General features: G+C 44.9%; 1 protein-coding gene across 1 annotated transcript in view; it reads left to right on the top strand.

Moving 5' to 3' along the window:
• Positions 1 to 564: 564 nt before the first annotated feature.
• LOC149461422 (UDP-N-acetylglucosamine transferase subunit ALG13-like) overlaps positions 565 to 25,076 on the top strand; it is a 180,923-nt gene continuing 156,411 nt past the window's right edge. Inside the window, exon 1 of the mRNA XM_089678257.1 lies at positions 565 to 705. Within this exon, the coding sequence (XP_089534383.1) occupies positions 565 to 705 (141 nt within the window). The remainder of the gene's footprint in view (positions 706 to 25,076) is intronic.

Here is a 25,076-nt window from a genome sequence, read left to right as displayed (position 1 = left end):
GTGGAGTAGCCCAGTGTCTATGGATGGAATAGCGGAGTGGCCCAGTGTCTATGGATGGAATAGCGGAGTGGCCCAGTGTCTATAGGGTTCCTCTGGGGTTAGGGTGGCAGTGTTTAAAGGGCTAACATGTCTTTTGTTTCCTGCCTTGAGGTGGAAGGGAGTTGTGACTACTAGTGGAGCCAGGTGTCGGGTGTGGAGGGAGCTGTGACTACTAGTGGAGCCAGGTGTCGGGTGTGGAGGGAGCTGTGACTACTAGTGGAGCCAGGTGTCGGGTGTGGAGGGAGCTGTGACTACTAGTGGAGCCAGGTGTCGGGTGTGGAGGGAGCTGTGACTACTAGTGGAGCCAGGTGTCGGGTGTGGAGGGAGCTGTGACTACTAGTGGAGCCAGGTGTCGGGTGTGCAGGGAGTTGTACACGGCACAGCTCTCGGTGGAGTGGCTCCGGCTCGTACGCTCGGCAGGCTGACTGGGAGGAGAGTCGGACTATTTAAAGGGCGCTGAGGCGGCCGCTCCCACTCAGGTGCTGGTGTGTTGTAGTGCGGCGTGGGGCTCACAAACACTCAGCCATGCACAAGGGCTGGAAGAAATACTTCGGCCAGAAGTCTCTCAACGAAGTCACCATGGACGAGTACCTGGGCAGCCTGGGACTGTACAGGAAACTCACCGCCAAGGACGCGTCCTGTCTCTTCAGAACTGTGTCCGAGCAGGTGAGGGGGATGGAGGGAGGATTCCTGCCGTGTATAGGTCAACATTGCACGGCCGGCTTTCCTCTTTTCAGGGATTGGGAAACTTCTCTCTGTTAGTACTGTAATGAATTCACCTTTTCCTGTCATAAGTGTAAAAACAAACTTCAGTTCAGGGCTGACAACTCATGGGGCCCCTGGGCCATAGGGGATCATGGGACCCCTGTGTCCTTGCCCAAACTCCAAAAACCCTATAAAAAAGGTACCAGGGGCATTTCATGGGGCCCCCTACTGACCCCAGGCCCTCGGGCAGTGCCCGAGTTTCCAAATGGTCAGTCCGCCCCTGTTTCAGTTACTACATATGAGGCACCGTGTGCATGGCCAAGTCGTATACCAGATTTTCCTGCCATAATGGTCACTGTCCTGACATACTGTGGACTATCCTGACATAATGAGGGCTGACCTGACATACCTGACATAATGGGCGCTGTCCCTGCATACCTGACATAATGGGCACTGTCGTGACATTCTGGGGACTGTCCTGGCATACCTGACATAATGGGCACTGTCCTGACATAATGGCCGCTGTCGTGACATTCCGGGGACTGTCCGGCATACCTGACATAATGGGCACTGTCCTGACATACCTGACATTATGCGTGCTGTTGTGACAATCCGGGGACTGTCCTAACATAATGGGGGCTGACCTGACCTAATGGGCACTGTCGTGACATACCTGACCTAATGGGCGCTGTCGTGACATTCCTGACATAATGGAGGCTGTCCTGACATAACGGGGACTGGCCTGACATTCCTGAAATGGGGGCTGACCTGACCTAATGAAGGCTGACCTGACATACCTGACATAATGGGGGCTGTCCTGACATACCATACCTGAGGTCACATGCCTGATAAAAGGGTCCTGAAAGACTCCGAATTGTTGCCTTGCTGTAACTATGTGATCATTCATTAAAACCTTTGGGCCCATAATGGTGATCCTCGGTGTGCTGGTGACATTCTCCCTTACCAATTCTGTTTGGTTCCAGCCGACGGTCGCTGCAGCACCCACTTATACACACAGCCATTTTTAATGCAGGAACGTGTGCGCTTGGATTGTACATTTGTGTCTTGAATGACATAATGGGGGCTGACCTGACATACCTGATATAATGGGGGCTATCCTGACATAATGGGGGGGGCTGTCCTGACATACCTGACATAATGGGGGGCTGTCGTGACATACCTGACATAATGCGGGGCTGTCGTGACATGCCTGACATAATGGGGGCTATTCTGACCTAATGGGGGCTGTCCTGACATACCTGACATAATGGGGGCTGATCTGACATAATAGTGGCTGTGCTGACCTACGTGACATAATGGGGGCTGTCCTGAAATACTGTGAGGCTGTCCTGGCATAATGAGGGCTGTGTTGACATAATGGGAACTGACCTCTGAGATACCGGACATAATGGGGGCTGATCTGACATAATGGGGGGGCTGTCGTGACATACCGGACATAATGGGGGGGCTGTCGTGACATACCTGACATGATGGGGGCTGTCGTGACATACCTGACATGATGGGGGCTGTCGTGACATACCTGACATGATGGGGGCTGTCGTGACATACCTGACATGATGGGGGCTGTCGTGACATACCTGACATGATGGGGGCTGTCGTGACATACCTGACATGATGGGGGGCTGTCGTGACATACCTGACATGATGGGGGGCTGTCGTGACATACCTGACATGATGGGGGGCTGTCGTGACATTCCGGACATGATGGGGGCTTTTGTGACATAATGGGGGCTGTCGTGAAATACCTGACATAATGGGGGGGCTGTCGTGATATACCTGACATAATGGGCTGTTGTGACATTTCTGACATAATGGGGGCTGACCTGACATAACGGGCTGTCCTGAAATACGTGACATAATGGGGGGGCTGTCGTGACATACCTGACATAATGGGGGCTGGCCTGACATACCGGACATTGTGGAGGGCTTTTGTGACATAATGGGGGCTGACCTGATACACCTGACGTAATGGGGGCTAATCTGACATAATGGGGGGCTGTCATGACATAATGAGGGGGGGCTGACGTGACATACCTGACATAATGGGGACTGTCGTGACATACCTGACATAATGAGGGCTTACCTATCATAATGGGAGCTGTCGTGACATAATGGGGGGCTGTTGTGACATAATTGGGGCTGACCTGACATATCTGACATAATGGGGGCTGTCCTGACATAATTGGGGCTGACCTGAGATACCTGACATAATGGGGGGGGGGGGGGGGTAGCAGTCCTGACATAATGGGGGCTGTCATGATATACCTGACATAATGGGGGGGGCTGTCGTGATATACCTGACATAATGGGCTGTTGTGACATTTCTGACATAATGGGGGCTGACCTGACATAACGGGCTGTCCTAAAATACTTGACATAATGGGGGGGCTGTCGTGACATACCTGACATAATGGGGGCTGGCCTGACATACCGGACATTGTGGAGGGCTTTTGTGACATAATGGGGGCTGACCTGATACACCTGACGTAATGGGGGCTAATCTGACATAATGGGGGGCTGTCATGACATAATGAGGGGGGGCTGTCGTGACATACCTGACATAATGGGGACTGTCGTGACATACCTGACATAATGAGGGCTTAATCAGCATTTTTCATCCAGCTTTTTTTTTCCCTGGCATTATTTGAGATTATAAAAATGCTAGTGTGCATGGAGGCTAAAAACAATACTTGAGTTACTACATATGAGGCACCAATGTGCATGGCAAAGCTGTATATCCAATACATCTGGCATAAGCACGGTCCTGATGGATAAATCTATAGTTAGCACTGTCATGAGTATATTAGCACCATCCTGATGTACTGTATCCATCTGATATAGTTGGCACTTTCCTGGATATACACTTTATATAGTTAGCACTGTCTTGATATACATGCGGACACTGTTCAGGGCCCTTTTTTAACTTGTCTGGATTTACTGTGTAAAAATTAGGGTTGCATCAAAGTTTCGGCAGAAAATACTCCTATCGGCTTTTGGCTGATATGAAAATAAGCAGTGAAAAAGGTGCAGAAAATAACCTCGCCCCCTGCCGCTGCTGCCGCCTGGTGGTTCTCGGGCTTACCTGAGAACCCATTCAAATGATCCCGGCGGCTGGGAAATAGAGATCAGTGAGGGAAAGATGGTCTCCATTCATCTCTATGCCCATTACCTCAGTTCTGGTGCCATGTAAACAAGGCATTTTTTTTTTTAATATAATGCTTTACACTGTAGAGGAGAGATGTGGGGTCTTATTGACCCAAGATCTCTCCATAAAGAGGACCTGTAACTGCTTTTTTCTATCACAAGGATGTTTGCATTCCTTATGAATGGAATAAGTGATAAAAAATTGTAAAGGGACAGTGTAAAGAAAAAAAAAAAATTGAAGTGCCCCGACCCCGTGCTCGGTAGTAGTGGTTAATGCATATATAGGCCATGCCCACATATGTAAATGGTGTTCAAACCACATGTGAGGTATCGCTGTGATCGTCAGAGCGAGAGCAATAATTCTAGCACTAGACCTCTGTAACTTTAAACTGGTAACATGTAGACCTTTTTAAAATGTCACCCATGGAGGTTTTTAAGTACCGTAGTTTAGCGCCATTCCATGAGCGTGTGCAATTTTAAAGCATGACATGTTGGCTAAACATTTACTTGGCATAACATCATCTCTCATATTTTACAAAACAATTGGGGTATGTGTGTGTATATATGTGTGTAACACACACACACACACGTATTTGAACACCCTGCGATTTGAACACCCTGCGATTGCAAGTTCTCCCACTTAGAAATCATGGAGGGGTCTGAAATTCACATTGTAGGTGCATTCCCACTCTGAGAGACAGAATTAAAAAAAAATAAATAAATAATCAGAAAATCACATTGTATGATTTTTAAAGAATTTATTTGTCTTGCACTGCTGAACATAAGTATTTGAACACCTGAGAAAATCAGTGTTAATATTTGGTACAGAAGCCTTTGTTTGCAATTACAGAGGTCAAACGTTTCCTGTAGTTCTTGACCAGGTTTGCACACACTGCAACAGGGATTTTGGCCCACTCCTCCACACAGATATCCTCTAGATCTGTCAGGTTTCGGGGCTGTCGCTGAGCAACATGGAGTGTCAGCTCCCTCCAAAGATGTTCTATTGGATTTAGGTCTGGAGACTGGCTAGGCCACTGCAGAACCTTGATATGCTTCTTACGGAGTCACTCCTTGGTTATCCTGGCTATGTGCTTCGGGTCGTTGTCATGTTGGAAGACCCAGCCACGACCCATCTTCAATGCTCTGACTGAGGGAAGAAGGTTGTTGCTCAAAATCTCACAATAAATGGCCCCATTCATCCTCTCCTTAATACAGTGCAGTTGTCCTGTCCCCTTCGCAGAAAAGCACCCCCAAAGCATGATGTTACCACCCCCATGCTTCACAGTAGGGATGGTGTTCTTGGGATGCAACTCATCCTTTTTCCTCCAAACCCGACGGGTGAAGTTTAGACCAAAAAGTTCTACTTTGGTCTCATCTGACCACATGACCTTCTCCCATGCCTCCTCTGGATCATCCAGATGTTCATTGGCAAACTTCAGACTGACCTGGACATGTGATAACTTGAACAGGGGAACCTTCCGTGCAATGCATGATTTGAAACCATGACGGCGTTGTGTTCTACCGACAGTGACTCTCTTCATGTCATTGACCAGCTCCTCCCTTGTGGTTCTGGGCTGATTCCTTACCTTTCTTATCATCAGTGATACCCCACGAGGTAAGATCTTGCATGGAGCCCCAGTCCAAGGGAGACTGACAGTCATCTTTAGCCTCTTCCATTTTCTAACAATTGCTCCAACAGTTGATCTATTTTCACCAAGCTGCTTGGCAATTGCCCCGTAGCCCTTTCCAGCCTTGTGGAGGTCCACAATTTTGTCTCTGGTGTCTTTTGACAGCTCTTCGGTCTTGCCCATGGTAGTAGTTGGCGTCTGACTGACTGTGGGGTGCACAGGTGTCTTGAAAGAGCTCAGGCAGGTGCTACTAAGTTAGATTGAGTGGAGTAGAGGTGGACTGTTTAAAGGCATAGTAACAGGTCTTTAAGAGCCAGAATTCTTGCTGTTTCTTAGGTGTTCAAATACTTATGTTCAGCAGTGCAAGACAAATACGTTCTTTAAAAATCATACAATGTCATTTCCTGAATTTTTTTTTGAAATTCTGTCTCTCAGAGTGGGAATGCACCTACAATGTGAATTTCAGACCCCTCCATGATTTCTAAGTGGGAGAACTTGCAAAATCACAGGGTGTTCAAATACTTCTGTTCCTCACTGTGTGTGTATATGTGTGTGTATATGTGTGTGTGTGTGTGTGTGTGTATGTATGTATATGTGTATATATATATATATATATATATATATATATATATACATACATACATACAGTTGCAAGAAAAAGTATGTGAACCCCTTGGAATTACGTGGAGTTTTGCATGAATTGGGCATAAAATGTGCTCTGAACGTCATCTAAGTCACAACAATAGAAGAACACAGTCTGCTGAACATAATACTACACAAACATTAGATGTTGCCATGGTTTAATTGCACATAACCTGTAAACATTCACAGTGCAGGGAGGAAAAAGTATGTGAGGCCCTAGCTTAATGACTTCTCCCAAAGCTAATTGGAGCCAAGAGTGAGCCAACCTTGACTCCAATCAGTGTGATGATATTGGATGTGTTGCTGACAGCTGTCCTGCCCTTAAGAAACACACACCTGTTTTGGGTTTACTGGTTTCAAGAAACACTGTCTGATGTGAACCATGCCACGCAGAAAAGAGCTCTCAGAAGACCTACGATCAAGAATTGTTGACTTACATGAAGCTGGAAAGGGTTACAAAAGTATCTCCAAAAGCCTTGATGTTCATGTGTCCACAGTAAGAAAGACTGTCTACAAATGGAGAAAGTTTAGCACTGTTGCTATTCTCCCTAGGCGTGGTCGTCCTGTAAAAATGACTCCAAGAGCACAGCGCAGAATGCTGCATGAGGTAAAGAAGAATCCCAGAATGTCCGCTAAAGACCTACAGAAATCTCTGGCACATGCTAACATTTTTGTTGACACATCTACAATAAGGCAAACATTAAACAAGAATGGAGTACAAGGGAGGACACCACGGAGGAAGCCAGTGCTGTCCAAAAAGAATATTGCAGCACATTTGAAGTTTGCAAAAGAGCACCTGGATGTTCCGCAGCACTACTGGCAAAATATACTGTGGACAGATGAAACCAAGATTGAGTTGTTTGGGAAGAACACACAACACTATGTGTGGAGAAAAAAAGGCACAGCACACCAACATCAAAACCTCATCCCCACTGAAAAACATGGCGGAGGGAGCATCATGGTTTGGGGCTGCTTTGCTGCCTCAGGGCCTGGACGGATTGTCGTCATTGATGGGAAAATGAATTCCAGAGTTTATCAAGACATTTTGCAGGAAAACGTACGACCATCTGTCCGCCAACTGAAGCTCCGCAGAGGATGGGTGATGCAACAGGACAATGACCCAAAGCATACAAGTAATTCAACAAAACAATGGCTGCAACAGCACAGAATACGCCTTCTGGAGTGGCCCAGTCAGAGTCCTGACCTCAACCCGATTGAAATGCTGTGGCATGACCTTAAGAGAGCGATTCACACCAGACATCCCAAGAATATTGCTACACTGAAACCGTTTTGTGAAGAGGAGTGGTCCAAAATTACTCCAGATCGTTGTGCAGGTCTGATCTGCAACTGCAGGAAACGTTTGGTTGAGGTTATTGCTTGCAAAGGAGGGTCAACCAGTTATTAAGTCCAAAGGTTCACATACTTTTTCCTCCCTGCACTGTGAATGTTTACATGTTATGTGCAATTAAACTATGGCAACATCTAATGTTTGTGTAGTATTATGTTCAGCAGACTGTGTTCTTCTATTGTTGTGACTTAGATGACGTTCAGAGCACATTTTATGCCCAATTCATGCAAAACTCCACGTAATCCCAAGGGGTTCACATACTGTTTCTTGCAAGTGTGTATGTATATGTATATGTGTATATATATGTATGTATGTATGTATGTGTATATATATACACAAGTGCATCCTGAATTTTCGGTTTTGGCACCAGAATTTTCATTTTGGTGCACCACTAATAAAAATGTATTTAAAGTAATACTCCCTGTCCATATTTCGTGATGCAGCTTGGCACTCACCAAGAAACAATTTGTTAAGCCCAAAATCACAAAAATAATTGTATCATACAGTTTTGTGTTTTATCCACGTGCATCTGCCACAGGGCATTTTAAAGGGGCCATACCACCAGAATTCACCGTTTTGTCTGATGATTAAAAATAGTACATTTCTGATATGTTATTTGGTCAGGCTGGTTTTACACATTTTAACATTTTTTTTTTTCATACTTTTTTTTTTTGTGAATGCATGTTGACACACAACCCTTTCACTGCCAGAGCTGTTCTTGCATTTTTTGCATATACAGTGAAGGAAATAAGTATTTGATCCCCTGCTTATTTTGAATGTTTGCACACTCACAAAGAAATGATCAGTATAAAAATCGAAAGGTGGGTGTATTGTAACACTGAGAGAGAGAATAGCAACAAAAAATTCAAAAGAAATGCGTGTCTAACCAATTCTGCACTGATTCGTATGTTCATGAGGGAAATAAGTATTTGATCCCCTTCACAAAACATGACTTAGTACTTGGTGGCAAATCCCTTGTTGGCAGTCAGTGGTCAGGCATTTCTTGTAGTTGGCCTCCAGGTTTGCACACCTCTCAGGGGGGTTTTGGCCAACTCCTCTTGGCAGATCCTCTCCAAGTCATTAAAGTTTGGTGGCTGACGTTTGGCAACACAAACTTTCAGCTTCGTCCACAGAATTTCAATTGGATTAAGGTCTGGAGACGGGCTTGGCCACTCAAGAATCTTAATGTGCTTCTTCTTGAGTCACTCCTTTTGTTGCTTTGGCTGTGTGTTTTGGGTCATTGTCCTGCTGCAACACCCATCCACTACCCATTTTCAATGCCCTGGCTGAGGGAAGGAGGTTCTCGCCCAAGATTTGACAGTACATTGCCCCATCCATCATCCCTTTGATGCGGTGCAGTTGTCCTGTCCCCTTAGTAGAAAAACGCCCCCAAAGCAGAATGTTTCTACCACCATGTTTGACAGTTGGGATGGTGTTCTTGGGGTCATAGGCCGCATTCTTCTTCCTCCGAACATGGTGAGTTGAGTTTATGCCAAAGAGCTCAATTTTGGTCTCATCTGACCACACTTTCAATCAGTCCTCCTCTGCATCATTCAGATGTTCTTTGGCAAACTTCAGACGGGCCTGGACATGTGCTTTCTTGAGCAGAGGGACCTTGCGGGAACTGCAGGATTTCAGTCTTTGTCGGTTTAGTGTGCTATCAATTGTTTTCTTGGTGAATGTAGTCTCAGCTGCCTGGAGATCATTGACCAGATCCTCACGTGTAGTTCTGGGATGATTCCTCACTGTTCTCATGATCATTGACACTCCACGAGGTGAGATCTTGCATGGTGCACCAGACCTAGGGAGACTGACAGTTGTTTTGTGTTTCTTCCATTTGCGAATGATTGCACCAACTGTTGTCACCTTCTCACCAAGCTGCTTGGCGATAGTTTGGTAGCCCAGTCCAGCCTTGAGTTGGTCCACAATCTTGTCCCTGACATCCTTGGACAGCTCTTTGGTCTTTTCCATGGTGGAGAGTTTGGAATCTGATCGTTTGATTGCTCCTGTGGACAGGTGTCTTTTATACAGGTAACAAATGAGATTAGCAGCACTCCCTTTAACCTTCCAGCGGTATGATTCAGTATTTCTGTGCTCAAAGCGGTACATTTTTTTGCATGGAAATATATTGTTTTTTTATTGTAGGCCTGTAATTCTTAGGAATAACTCACTGAAATCTGTCCAAACAAGAGTCTAGTAAACATCCCGGGTATGTTAAAAAATTTTTTTAACACTAAATCATAAATTATAATTTAATAAATTTAATAATAAAAAATTGAATTCAATGCAATCAAACCAAAAACACTGAAATTTGAAAGAGCACCAAGTTCGCACATCACTGATCTTAGTCGCAAAATCGTTTAGTATCTGATGACAAATTTCCCCACGAATCATCACTCAATTCTGCAAGTGGTTCTAATTTACTATCGCTGTTCTCTAGCTGGTCTAAAACCGCTTTTGACCTAAAGGGACGCTTTTTGGATGCCATAGACATTTCTCAGTTTCCAGGCAGAAAGAAGAGTAAAAATGCAGGCAGGGCACAGGACAAAGCAATAGGGATAAAATGTATGTGAAATGGTTAGATACAGTAATGTTTTACTATGTGATTTTAGTGTATTGAGTGAATGTCACTTTTTAACATTTTTTAAATTTCCCGCTGGATACGTCCCAACGTCGCAGGGAACGGAACCCGGAAGACGGATGCCGGCATCAGCCAGAGATGGCTGGGGACGCTGCTGGGGGGACATCGCAGGAGCGAAGGACAAGGTAAGTGCAGAAGGGATCCTGGAGCAATGTTGCAGGGTATTCCAGAGTGTAGCTCAGGGTTAGCGCTTATGGTGCTGAAACTTTACCCCGCGCTACACTCAGGAATACCTCCAGGGAGGTTAAGAAACTGCTTCTAATCTCAGCTTGTTACCTGTATGAAAGACACCTGGTATCCAGAAATCCTGCTGAATGATAGGGGATTATATACTTATTTCCCTCATAAATATGCATATCTGTGCATAATTTGTTAGACATGCATTTCTTTTGAATGTTTTGTTGCTATTCTGTCTCTGTGTTACAATACACCTACCATTTGATTTTTAGACTGATCATTTCTTTGTGAGTGGGCAAACATTCAAAATCAGCAGGGGATCAAATACTTATTTCCTTCATTGTATGTTTAAAAAATAATTTTAGGCCTCAAGATTCCACAAAACCCCCAAAACATTATATATTTTCTGAAAGCAGACACCCGAGAATAAACGGGTAGTTCCAATTTTTTATGTCACACAATATTATTGCAAAGGTCTTTGCAAGGTTTCAATAAAAATCACACTAAAGTGAATTTAGGGCAAACAAATTTAATAAATGGCCCAATTTCTTGAAAAAATATAAGACAAGGTTGTGCATAGTAAACCGACACCCAACATGCCAAACCTTAAGTTTGTGTGTGTCTATGAAATTGCGTCAAACTTCAGTACCCTCTATTTTCTATAGATGATGCTTCAAAAGCCCCATGGTGCTAGAATTATTGCTCTCACTCCGGCGTGCACGGTGATATGTAACGTTGTAAACTCTTCCTACAACACAACAGGTGCTCCACTGTGCTCAGAATGGTGCCCCGCATGGACTGACACTCACCATCATCTAATGACCACCTATCTCTAGAATGATCATTCGCGTTTTTCGGACTATCCCAGTGAAACGATTGTTGCAATTTGTGACCGCCTCTCCTCGTAGTAAGCTGTAACTGTTAATGGACAAGCTCCAAGAAGCCAACTTTCTCCTCACTACAACGCCTCCTGTGATGGCAGTGGGGGGTCAGGCTGACCCTTTCCTCCTCCCTCAGCTCTGTGTACGGCGCAAGGCATACCGGGACAGCTCCATGTTGGGCACTATTCTGAGCACAGTGGAGCACCTGTTGTGTTGTAGGAAGTTTGAAATCAAGATAAGAAAATAACAGTTAAATATCGGCACTTCGCACTAATTTCACTGATTTGGGACTGAGTTATATTAAATATTATATATTTCTTTGTTCTATGCACATATAATGCACGGTCCACATGGTTATATATTAAGAATACTTACCTGCACATTCCCATCTGCGAGGGACATCTGTGTTTCCTAGGCTTTGCAGTTGGAGATGCATATCAGTTGGTGGCACTCCACTTTGGTCTGGCTTCTACTCCCTGTGTGTTTACCAAGGTCCTGGCCTTTGTCCTTGCCTTGCTGAGACAACGAGTTATTGCTATGGTGGGTTACCTGGATGACTTCCTCCTATGTGTGGAAACTCTCTTGTTCCTTACACAATGTAAAGGTCACCATATGCTCCCAATAGGACTTCAGTTGGATCTTGACTCTCAGAAAGTTTGCGTTGACTTCACCCAAGTGCTTTGAGTATCTGGGCATGCTGCTTGATTTGGAGTGGGCCAAGGTGTTTCTCCCATTGGACACACTCCAGATACTCTGTTCTGCAGTTCAGCGGCTCTTTTCCTGCAAGCTGTTCTCTGCAGTTTTGCCTGCAGGTTCTGGGTCTGATGGTGGCTACCTTTGAAGCAGTCCTGTATGCCCAGTTCCATATAAGGACTCTTCAAAACGATCATGTCTAAACTGAGCAGGTCCCCCCGCTTCCCTGGGCAATCTGATTAATTTGGAATGATTGACGAGGGCCTCTGATGCCTCTGGTGGCTACGGCCTCCATCCCTATGAAGCGGAAAATCCTTTCTTCCTAATCGCTGGACAATAAACTGGTAGGTGGATTATCTCGGCCATCAGGGAAGTGGTCCCTGCACCAGGAGATGTTCCAACAGCTTGGTCTTCACTAGGGGATGCTGGAAATGGCTTTTCTGGCATCCTGCCCCATCCAGAAGTTTGAGGTTTGTGGCAAAAATGAGGGATCCTCTGGTGGATGCAGTGGTGGTGCCATGGGATCAGTACTATCCAGGGTGGATTTGATTTAAATCAAACTGATTTAAATCACTAGTCAGTAATGCTTGATTTAAATCATAGTTTTCTACATAGACTAATTCTTGCTGGTATAACTTTAATATGCAAGTAGATGAAGTTTTTTAGAATAACAACTTTTCAAATTAGTTTTTTTATCCCCAGTTTAATAGGTTAATCATTCATATTTGGACAATTTTTCTGTTGTACTTCGGAAGGAGAAAAATAATCATTACCTTAATAATAACAATTTAAATAGATTTATTCAACTGAAACAATAACATTACAGCATATGTTATTTGCTTAAACAAACATCCATGTTTGTTAACTAATTTGGCTAAACAAAATATATATATTTTAAGAAACTTAGACTGTCAGCCCCTTCCTCCTCACACTTAGTTTCACTTTCTTCTTGTGCAGATCTATTCCACTCCAAACAATCAGAAAAATATTGTTTCTATTCTATTCACTGAACTTCTTGAAACTTGGCACTGAAGGGGTTGATTCTGTATTCATAGGTTTGTAGAAGTTAGGATTAAGGTCTTTTTCTTAACTCCATTCATGTTATAACATTTTCGCTGTGAAGAAGAGGCATGTGATCTCCGCTGAGTCAAATTCAGTTTTGAGAACTGCAAAAGTAAACCAAGCATCTGTGATATCTTGTAGGCAGAGAAACTGCCCAATAATCTTACAAAAACCTCTGGAAGAGCATGACATTGTGAATGGATTAATGGAATTTATTTACCAAAAAAATTAAACATATACAGCCTTATTCTACATAATTAAAAAACTAATCTTTATTTCATGATGGAATAACCTTTGGATGGTAATATATTTTCCTCAAAAAACATTTTATTTTAAAAAATACGATTTTAAATCAAAAAATCCGATTTTTTTTTTTTTTTTTTTTTTTTTTTTTTTTTTTTTTTTTTTTTTATCATTGATTTTTATCTACCTGGTACTATCTCATTTACATTATTTCTTCCCTCACACTGATTCCTAATCTGCTGCACAGGATAGAGGCTGAAGGACTTTTGGTAGCTCGTTGCCCGTGGTACACTGTTGTGGTGCATCTGATTGTGGACACTCCATGGCAGATACCTCTTGGCGGGGGTTCCATGGGCCGGTCTTGCACTTGCTTTTTACCATCTCTGGCTTTAATGGCATGACTATTGAAAGACAGGTTTTGAGGCACAAAGGATTGCCTAGCTCTGTGATTCTGACAATGTTGAAGGCTCATATGTCTACCTCCCAGAGGATAGCACTGCACCTGGGAAACATATATCGTTTGGTGCAAAGCTTCTCGGTTGGCTCAGGTGTTGGCCTTCCTTCAATGTAGCATTGATCAAAAGCTTGCCTTGAGTACTATTCAGGGTCAAGTCTCTGCTTTTGATGTTTTTTTTCCCTTGGCTGCACATTCCTGGATTTTCATCCTTATCCAGGGAGTTTGTCATGTAACACTGCTGTGGGACTTGATTTTGGCTTTGTTGGTTCTCCAGAAGCCTTCTTTTGAGAGTATTTGGGATATTCCCTTCTTTACGCTGTCTCAGAACGATGCCTTCCTGGTTGCTATCACTTTTTGCTTAGCGTAATTGGCAGCTTTGTCCTATAAGCCTCCATTTTTTATTTTGTACAAGAAGGTCCCCTTCTTTCCTTCTGAAGGTGGTGTTGGATTTACATTTGAATGAGGACATTGTCCTTCTGCCTTGTTTCTTTGACCTTTGCACTCCTTGGTTGTAGTCCAAGCTACTTGCATATACCGTTTGAGACAGCCACCTTCCAGAGGTTCGCATTTGTGCTCAGACAGTCCAAGGAAAAGCGTGGCAGCCTCTTCTGCCACTAGTCGACTTTGTGCTCACAGTTCAAGGAAAGGCATGGCAGCCTCTTCTGCCACTATTTCCCATTGGATTCAGCAGATCATTGTTCATGCCTATGCCATTAAGAAGCAGGAACCTTCCTTCCCTTTTTAAAGTGGTTAGTACCTCCCAGGCATTCCAACATCGGGCATCTGTTTCTTAGGCCTGCAAGGCAGTGACCTAGGAGGAAATCTGGAAGGCTGCACTCCCAGCAATGAGATCCAAAAAGCCTTTGAATAAATCTGTAAAAAGAACACAGCTGTACAAACTGAAGGGAAGGGGTTAACGGGTTTCATTTGCTTTGTGCTTGATAATATCGCCACCTTCCCTCCTCCGGCATAGGGGCAACTAATCGCCACCTTCCCTCCTCCGGCATAGGGGCAAACTGGCACTGGTAAGTCAAACACCAGTCCAGCCCTCCCCTCGCTTTTTCTCGATCTCGGGGTAGATTTGTTACCAAAAAGCTTTGAGGGAGCAAGGAGTTTAACTTCAACCTGTAACCCTGACCTATCAGGCGAAGGATGAAAGGACTGGAGGTGACAGACTCCCAGTTTGGGAGGAAGGCCCCAATCTTCCCTCTACCGGGAGGAAGGAGTCATTGGGTTTTGGGGGAGGGCTGAGGATTGAACAGGATTCCTGTTTTGCCCCTATTCTTGTGGCCTGACCAATGCTTCTTTGGCCTAGCATCCTTACTTTGGTCAACCTGCGGTCTTGGGCGATGAAAAAGTTTTCTGAAGTCCGGTGTTTTTCTTTTTCGGCCTTTCTTATCAGCCGTGCACTCCTTGTAATCCAGGGCCAGACCGATTGTCCCCTGAAAAAGGCAAAGCGCATAAATGAGCCTTGGAGATTGAATCCCCAGACCAGGCCTTCAGCCAAAGAGACCTTCTAGCTAAAATCACCAGAGCCAAATATCCCCTATAACTTCAATGGGCATTGTCATATATTCTTTTTTGAGAAATATGGGTTCTATCAGACTGTAGATATCTCCTCTGCCTTTACATTATCTAATCAAACCAAGATCGGTGTGATCAGATGCTTTCCCAATTTACAAATGGCGCTGTTTATATCCTGTGAAACTGAAGTGATGAAATGCTCGTAGCTTCCTATTTCTTAGGCTATAGAGATGATTGGCACCATTCTGGTCTCCAATCAGCTCTACGGTCAGCTAGCAGAAACACTGGCTGCATTCTCAGGTTGCCCCAGTGGCAGGGGACTGCTCGAGAAGGCCGTGGAAGGCAGTGGAGGAGGGGGGGGCATCATCTTCCGCTGCTTGTAAAAGCAATCCTGCAGCTAATTAGCCACTAGGATTGCTTTTACATGAAAGCCGATCGCCGGCTAAAAAAAACAATACCAGGATGATGCCTGCAGCTGTAGGCATCATCCTGGTATAACCATTCAAAGTCCAGTGATGTATCAGTACCTCGTTTACGAATTTAATTCTTTCTGCAGGACATTTTATATAGCGCAAAATTTGTAAACCGAAACACTGTTTCCCATAGGAATGCATTGAAGACCAATTAATCCGTTCAGGTGAGAAAAATGGTAAATGCTACTAAAATACCGCATTAGTTATTTTATTAACTCATGCAGTATTTTAGTAGTTGCAACCATGTGTTAATATTTCCGCTGTCAGCGGGGTTCCCCACTAACAGAGAAATGTAAAAGAATTGCTGGCAATTAGAAAAACATTTTTTAATTGCAGGCAATTCATTTAGGTGTCAGTTTTTAAATGTAATTACCATTTTTTTTTCCCTTCACTATACAGTAGTTCAGAAATTCAGCAGTTACTTTCCCCCTCCAGCTGAAAGAGCGAAAGTTTCATAGTTTATTTTCCCAAGTTAAGATACAGTTGCAAGAAACAGTATGTGAACCCCTTGGGATTACGTGAAGTTTTGCATGAATTGGGCATAAAATGTGCTCTGAACGTCATCTAAGTCACAACAATAGAAGAACAGTCTGCTGAACATAATACTACACAAACATTAGATGTTGCCATGGTTTAATTGCACATAACATGTAAACATTCACAGTGCAGGGAGGAAAAAGTATGTGAGGCCCTAGCTTAATGACTTCTCCCAGAGCTAATTGGAGCCAGGAGTGAGCCAACCTTGACTCCAATCAGTGTGATGATATTGGATGTGTTGCTGACAGCTGTCCTGCCCTTAAAAAACACACACCTGTTTTGGGTTTACTGGTTTCAAGAAGCACTGTCTGATGTGAACCATGCCTCGCAGAAAAGAGCTCTCAGAAGACCTACGATCAAGAATTGTTGACTTACATGAAGCTGGAAAGGGTTACAAAAGTATCTCCAAAAGCCTTGATGTTCATGTGTCCACGGTAAGACAGACTGTCTACAAATGGAGAAAGTTTAGCACTGCCGCTACTCTCCCTAGGCGTGGTCGTCCTGTAAAAATGACCAAGAGCACAGCGCAGAATGCTGCATGAGGTAAAGAAGAATCCGAGTGTCCGCTAAAGACCTACAGAAATCTCTGGCACATGCTAACGTTTTTGTTGACACATCTACAATAAGGAAAACATTAAACAAGAATGGAGTACATGGGAGGACACCACGGAGGAAGCCAGTGCTGTCCAAAAAGAATATTGCAGCACGTTTGAAGTTTGCAAAAGAGCACCTGGATGTTCCACAGCACTACTGGCAAAATATACTGTGGACAGATGAAACCAAGATTGAGTTGTTTGGGAAGAACTCGCAACACTATGTGTGGAGAAAAAAAGGCACAGCACACCAACATCAAAATCTCATCCCCACTGTAAAACATGGCGAGGGAGCATCATGGTTTGGGGCTGCTTTGCTGCCTCAGGGCCTGGACGGATTGTCGTCATTGATGGGAAAATGAATTCCAGAGTTTATCAAGACATTTTGCAGGAAAACGTACGACCATCTGTCCGCCAACTGAAGCTCCACAGAGGATGGGTGATGCAACAGGACAATGACCAAAAGCATACAAGTAATTCAACAAAACAATGGCTGCAACAGCACAGAATACGCCTTCTGGAGTGGCCCAGTCAGAGTCCTGACCTCAACCCGATTGAAATGCTGTGGCATGACCTTAAGAGAGCGATTCACACCAGACATCCCAAGAATATTGCTACACTGAAACAGTTTTGTGAAGAGTGGTTCAAAATTACTCCAGATCGTTGTGCAGGTCTGATCTGCAACTACAGGAAACGTTTGGTTGAGGTTATTGCTGCCAAAGGAGGGTCAACCAGTTATTAAATCCAAAGGTTCACATACTTTTTCCTCCCTGCACTGTGAATGTTTACATGTTATGTGCAATTAAACCATGGCAACATCTAATGTTTGTGTAGTATTATGTTCAGCAGACTGTGTTCTTCTATTGTTGTGACTTAGATGATGTTCAGAGCACATTTTATGTCCAATTCATGCAAAACTCCACGTAATCCCAAGGGGTTCACATACTTTCTTGCAACTGTACAATGTATCCTTTCAGTTTCTTAAAATATACAAAGTATCCTTTAGCTGGGAAACCGCTAATGTGAGCTATACTGAAGGAAAAAAAAGATGGCAATTGCATTTAAAAATCAGCACTGACATACTTAGTATTGTGAAAATAATTTGTAAACTGAGGCATTATTTTTAATGGATTTTCATTCGTAAACCGATAATTACGGTAAAAGAGGCATTCGTAAACCAAGGTATTACTGTATATGCTATGTTCTTTTTTTGTTTTTTTTCATATGCAGCCTGTGGACTGAATGGGGAAAAAAAAGAAGACATCTCTGCCAGAAAAAGTGTGTGGTATGCCCACCATTGGAATATACCGCCCTGCATCCACCCACTTCTAATGGTGGGCACACATTAGCCCACACTTTGCCACATGCGTCAGTTCCAAGATTGTACAAATGTCTAAATAGTGGCACGCTTGAATAAAAATGGTCCACGTATAAGTAGTACCCCATATGGAGAAGGATGACACAAAGTCCCAGACTATCTTGCCACTGCTCCACATGTAGTCTGGGCATCCAGGGGGCTCCACGTGACTATCTTTTCCCTCGTAAATCCAAACAATACTTGTGCTCGCCACCGCACCAGCTTATACTACACTTATGGGACTCGCCACGTCGCCAAGTCATACTGCAGTGCTGGTATTATTATTATACAAGATTTATATAGCGCCAACAGTTTGCGCAGCACTTTATAATATAATGGGAGACAATACAGCAACAATACAGTTCAATACAAGAGGGTTAGGAGGGCCTGATCCTGGGAGCTTACAATCTGAGGTATGTGAAATACCAGGATGTACTAGACCACTGGCGCTCGCCCGTTCTCCAGAAGGTAGCGCGGTACTAGTACTGGCACTCTGCTGCATATGAGAGTCATCAAAATTTACCGACAGTGCTAACAGAGATCAGGCCTGATTCTGCCAACACTGCGGTTTTGTGTGCAATGTAGCAAGTGACCGTGACCTACTGACACTGCACTTGCTGGGGGAGAAGGGGGGGGCTAAACGCGGATGCTGGGGCTGATCCTGCTAACGCTGCGATTTTGGGGACGCTATACTAATGTGAACGCTGGTATAGTGCTGATCTGATCAAAGATATTGATTCGTTCAGACACTATACTAGCAATGGAGGTTTATTGTGCATGAGCATCTTCCTGGCAATCAAGTGTTTTTTTGGGTTTTTTTTTTCCTTTTCATCAAAATGTTTGGTCTTTTTTTTTTTTTTGTATACAATACATTAAATACCCGGGGGATGATCAAATACCACCAAAAGAAGGCTCTGCTTGTGTGAAAAAAAATATAAATTACATTTGGTTAAAGTGTTGCTTGACCAAGAAATTGCCAGTTAAAGTAGCACAGTGCTGAATAGCAAAAAGATTGCTTTGGTCATGAAGAGAGTAAAAGCTTCCAGAGGTCACGTGGTTAAAGTCTGCAATTTTATGTTGAGGAACATTTTATTCTGAAATTGTTCAACTTTTAAGACACAACTTTTCAGACTGGTGAACCTCTGCCCATCTTTACTCTCTAAGATGGTATTTTTATACCCAATTGTGTTTCTGACCTGTTGCAAATCAATTGTTTGTAAAATGTTCCTCCAGCACTTGCTTGTTGTTACCATTTTACTTTGCCAGTTTTTTTTTTTTTGTTTTTTTGTTTTCTTTTGCCTGTCCCATGTTTTGAGACCTGTTGTTGCCTTCAAATGTAGAATTACACTATTTTCTTAAAATATGTTTTCTCAGTTTGATTTTCTATTGTGAAAAAAATGTCATCTGGAGATTTGCTAATCATTGCATTCTGTTTATGTAGATTTTAGTGTCCTAACTTTTTTGGAGTTGAAAGTACATTTTATTTTGGGGTTTTAAGAACCTTTCATATACAAAATATGCATTTAAAGAATTGTGGCCTGGAGGGGCAAGGGCTCTGACAGCAAGGATAAAGACATGTTGAAGTCTTAATTAAAAAAAAAAAAATCACTTATGATTTCAGAGAGCCGAAAAATAACTGCTTTGTAATGTCTTGGGTGTCATTCATGTGTATAGACATTGCACTGCCACTACACCTGCCTGCCCTTGAGAAGTCAAGTCTTGTCATATACCTGGTGCAGGCCAAGTTGATGAAAGGGCTTCCCTACACCACCTGCCCAATACCCCTGAAGTTGTAGACTGGGTGTTGCAGGACAAGGAGTGGCATGGGTGCCTACAGTGGGTTCAGATGCTACAGTAGTCTGGGAACTGCTGTGCTGCAGAGGTTTGGACCAGAACGAAGTAGGAAGTTGGTATGTGGGGTGGGCATTGACATTTTCAGTTGCAAAGGAAAGGGCAGTAGTCAGCTAGCAGAGGTACCAAGAGAGAAGCAGGAGAAAAGTCGTATTTAGACCAGGGTTGATAATGGGTAGGCAGCAGAGCTTTAAGGACAAAATCTGTAGTCGGGGGTGTGAGCCAAGGTCAGCAACAGAGGATCAGGATATAGTGGGGGGCTAGCTTAAAGTAGAGTTGTAGGCAAAATTTTTTTTTTTTTCACCATCTATGTTCCATTGTAGAGATTTCCCTTAGCTTCCTGTCCCATAGCCAAAACTGGAAGTGACAGGAAATCCCTGCATCCCGTCACCTTCTAGGATGGCGCACCTGAGAGATGAGGCTCCTCCCCAACAGGAAACACAATCAACATACAGCTGTTAAGTCCCCTCCTTTCTCCTTGCTCTCCAGTATTTGTTTCTCCCTACAATGGAACGTTTGTTTTTGTGACAAGAAGACTGGGGAAGGTCAGATGGTACCCCTGTGAGGCAGACATAGGGATGGCTGAACTAACCTGCAAGTTAATTTCTTCTCACAGGTCGCCCCCAGTCGGCACCAGCACTCTGGTCTCGGGAGTGTGACTGTTGCTGTAGTGTGTTGAAACGCTACGCGGCTGCTAGCTCTCTTCCCCCACATGGTTCCAGCACTCAGTGAATTGCAAGAAGCAGGAAAAAGAGGGCTTGCACTCCAAGCCTCTTTCTGGCATCTGCAGGATCTTCTCGCTGTGTGACCGGAAGTGGACATGGCCAGGAACACGGCGTGACCTGCAAGAGGGCGGAGAGACTCCGGAGGTCTCTGGGGTGTGAGGAGGACAGCAGGGTGGCTTACAACCGTCGACTGACAGTCCAGGATGGCACACCTGGCATCTGCAGCAGCGACCAAGCCAAACCACCTCATGGAGGAGGAAAGGATGGCAGCACTGGTGACTGTGGGCAAGTCAAAGTCTGGGCTCAGTGAGTTCCTTTCTTGAGGGGGAGTGCTAAAACGGGAGACAGGGCCCAAATGGACCATGTTGGGTCAGCCTGGTCAGACCAGGTGGGTGCAAGATCCCCTCGCCTAGTTAATTATGTTTAACCCTGGCAGCCGGAGGGGGATAGGAAGAGAGAGACTAAGCAATTGGTGTTCCTCTTCTGTTTCAGAATCCTCAAGTGGAACCTAGGATTCCCCTGAGAAGACAGCCTTCTGTACCCGCGGGCTCTAGCGCCTCTAGAAAATGTAATTCTTGTGAGGAGAAGCAAGCTAGGTCCCATCCTAAACCATTTTGCTATAGATGCATTAAGCTGGAAGGGAAAGAGACTTCAGGCTTGTTGAAAGATTTCCTAGCATCTATGCAAGCAGAGATGGTAGACATCCTCCAGTCTTTTTGAACCTCGGCACAACCGCAGGGCCCAGGCCCAGAGGAGCTAACTCCTAAGGAAGGGCCATCCTCACAGGAAAGCATTAATGCCAGAAGGGGCCCCAGTTTATTCCTGCAGTCTTCTCAGCTGCTTCTTCAAGCCCAAGCCAGGGATGAGGAGGAAAGTAAACCTGGCATGGCCTGCAAATAGTCCTGAGAATCTATGGTGGAAATAAAAGAAAATGGTCCATGACAAGGCTCCAACCTACAAAGCTGTTCTGGCAACTGCAATAAGAGAAAGTTGGTGCTGGACTGAAACATACGGTTTGTCGATAGTTAAATCTAAGCCTCAGAGAATTCAAGCCGTTATAAAAGCCAGAGGTGGTGCAACAAAGTACTAGTGGTGTACAGAGTGTAAAATTGATTCAAATGATTATCATTCACTCCAAAAGAAATTAAAAAAAAAAAAAAAATTACATACTCACACATACACTCGCTCTCTCTCGCTCTCTCTCGCTCTCTCTCGCTCTCTCTCGCTCTCTCTCGCTCTCTCTCTCTCGCTCTCTCTCGCGCTCGCTCTCGCTCGCTCTCGCTCTCTCCCCCCCCCTCTCTCTCTCACACACTCACACTCTCCCCCCCTCTCTCTCACACACTCACACTCTCCCCCCCCCCTCTCTCTCTCTCACACACTCACACTCTCCCCCCCCCCTCTCTCTCTCTCTCTCTCTCTCTCTCTCTCTCACACACTCACACTCCCCCCCCCCTCTCTCTCTCTCTCTCTCTCTCTCACACACACTCACACTCCCCCCCCCCTCTCTCTCTCTCTCTCTCTCTCTCTCTCTCTCTCTCTCTCTCACACACACTCACACTCCCCCCCCCCCTCTCTCTCTCTCTCTCTCTCTCTCTCACACACTCACACTCCCCCCCCCCCTCTCTCTCTCTCTCTCTCTCACACACACTCACACTCCCCCCCCCCCCCCTCTCTCTCTCTCTCTCTCTCTCTCTGCATTGCCAGAAATACATACTTATGGATAGAAAGACTGACCAAACCGCTGTCGCAGGGGACCAAGTCAGATAAAGTGCTAGATTCCCTCTCCGTGATAGGGAAGGCAGTAGCCTACCTGGCGGATGCTGTGGTCGAAGCTGTTAAAGCCTCAGCTAAAACAGGCGAACTCATTCAGCCAGAAGGGCTATCTGGGTTAAAGCATTGCAACTTAACTTCGAAAGGTACACTGTGTGGTCTCCCCTTTGAAGGCTCCCTGCTGTTCGGCCCAGGGTTGGACACTGTGTTGTCCAGGTCCTCTAAGCAGGGGAAGAAATTCCCAGTTAAACCCAAGAGGGAAAATTTATATAAGACTTTTTTTTCAAGGCTCCTCAGAGAAGAACCAGCAGAGGACCAAAAAGGAACCGAAGAAGAAATGGGGCAATGGGAGGGGAAGGCAAGGAGAAATATGCTGTTTTCCTCTCCAGTCCCCAGCACTAAAGAAACCAAATGACGCCAGGTTCAGGGTAGGGGGCTGTCTGTCACATTTTGCTTCCCAGTGGGAGAAAATCTCAGTGCCTACATTTGCCTAGTAGTACGAGAGGGCTATCACCTGGCATTTTCGTCAAGGCCCCCACAAATGATCACCCTAACCTGCTTTCTTCCGGACGCCTTCAAGAGGGAAGCTCTCTTGGAAGGAGTTCAGGAGCTGGCGGATCACTTGGTGGTTGTACCTGTACCCAAAAGCCAACAATACCAGTTTTACTCCCATGTTTTTGCAAACCTTCAGGAAAATACTGCCTAATTATAAAGCTCAGAAACCTGAACAAATTCTTGGAGCACAAAAGATTTTCAATGTAAATTTACTCAGTACGCAAAAATCTCCTGAGAAAGGCAACCTTGAGGTCCAGCATAGTCAAATGCCTAATTGCATTTCCCAATTCATCTGGAACATCAAGCATACTTAAGGTTTGCAATCATAATCGAGGAAGAAACTGTCAACTGGCAGTTTAGGACTCTTCCTTTTGGACTAGCGGCCAGTCCAAGGATTTTTACAAAAATCCTAGCCGAAGCAGTGGCACTCCTGCACCTTCAAGGGATATCCTCGATTCCCTGTTTAGACTATCTTCCGATATTTGGTCCCTCTGCTGTCCAGGTGAAGGCAGACACTGGCAGGGTGATCACCAGCCTGGAGTCTCTGGGCTGGATAGTGAACAAAAAATCCTCTCTTGAGCTCGAGCAGGTCAAAACCTTTTTAGGCTATGTGGTGGACACAAGAGCTCAAACTTTCTATTGAGGGATAAGGTGCAGAAGATACTCCTGTCAGTGAGGGACCTGATAGTCTCCTTTAATTTTTCCAAGGGTGGTCTGGAGGGTACAAGGTCTGATGTTGGCAGGTATCTTGGCCCTATTGTAGGCACAATTCCACTCAAGAGACCCGCAGTCCTGCCTTCTGCCATGCTGGAACATGAAGGAAAAAATCCCAGGACAAAATATTAGTCCTCACTCCACAGGTAAAATCCTCACTAGAATGGTGTGTAACCCCCAGAAGCCTGTAGGAAGGCAGGCCCTGTGACCCCCAAAAAGTGGTCACAGATGCAAGATCCTGGGGGTGGGGTGCTCACTTGGGGGATGCCAAAGCCCAAGGTCCTTGGGACAAGGCAATTTCCCAGTCTGTCCAACTCCAGGGAACTTTTGCGGTAGGCAAAACCCTGAAGGCTTTCAAGAACAGTATCTTAGGCAGGGAGGTTCAGGTCAGCTCTGACAATACCACCACAGTCGCCTACCTGTTCCTTCAGGGTGGAACCAGATCCAGATATCTCATGGACCTGTTCAAGGAGATCCTGGGTTGGGCCAAAGGGAAGGTTCTTTCCCTAGCAGCAGTTCATATAAAAGGGACCAGCAACCAAGAGGAAGACCTCCTCAGTCACCAGCTGATCAGACTGGGGGATGGGAGCTGGACCTGAAGGTCTTTCAGGCCTTGGTCCAATGGTTTGGCAAGTTGGAAATAGAACTTTTTGTGAGAGATCATGCTGGCATATGCTATTCCCCACCCTACCGTTAATCCCGCGAGTCCTCCAGAAGTTAGTGCCAGATCCTAAAAAGTAAGGGTTGTTCGGACAGAGTTACACCCTTCTAAGCAGCCTGTAACCAGGGAAGTTTACTCAAAGTATGGAAAATCTTTTGTTCATGGTGCAAACTGAAACTGGTATCCTCTACCTCTGTTCCTATAATCCTGGAGTTTCTTCAGGATGGTGTTGAGAGAAGGGTGGCAGTTGGCACCCTTCGAGTACAAATTGCTGCACTTTCAGTTTTTCTTGACACTAGATTAGCTAGAGAGCCTTTTAGGTAAACAGTTTTTGGTGACCAGGGAAAGAATTATTCCTGCCAGATAGGGTCTGTGATAATCCCAGGAAAGAAAGAGAAATTCCACCGTCTTGCTGTGCGGAGGTGTCTCCTCACGATCTGCATAGGGCCAAAGATTTTAGGGGGTCCGACCATCTGCTAATTTCTTATGCAGGAAGGCAGGCCTACTTCCCACTCTATTGAGGAGGGGGGGAGGTTGAATCACAAGTTAGTAATTTGGGAGTGCCTATGTAGAAGAGCCTCTCATCTCTCAGGTGTGTCATCCTGGAAGGTTTGTAGAAATGCTGTAAGACTAGC

This window comes from Staurois parvus, unplaced genomic scaffold, assembly GCF_062004578.1.
Source record: "Staurois parvus isolate SC_StPar_1 unplaced genomic scaffold, SC_StPar_1.0 ptg000202l, whole genome shotgun sequence".
In the NCBI taxonomy this organism is placed as follows: Eukaryota; Metazoa; Chordata; class Amphibia; order Anura; family Ranidae; genus Staurois; species Staurois parvus.
The sequence above is the reverse complement of the archived record's forward strand: the minus strand, read 5'-3'. Positions and strand labels throughout refer to the sequence as shown.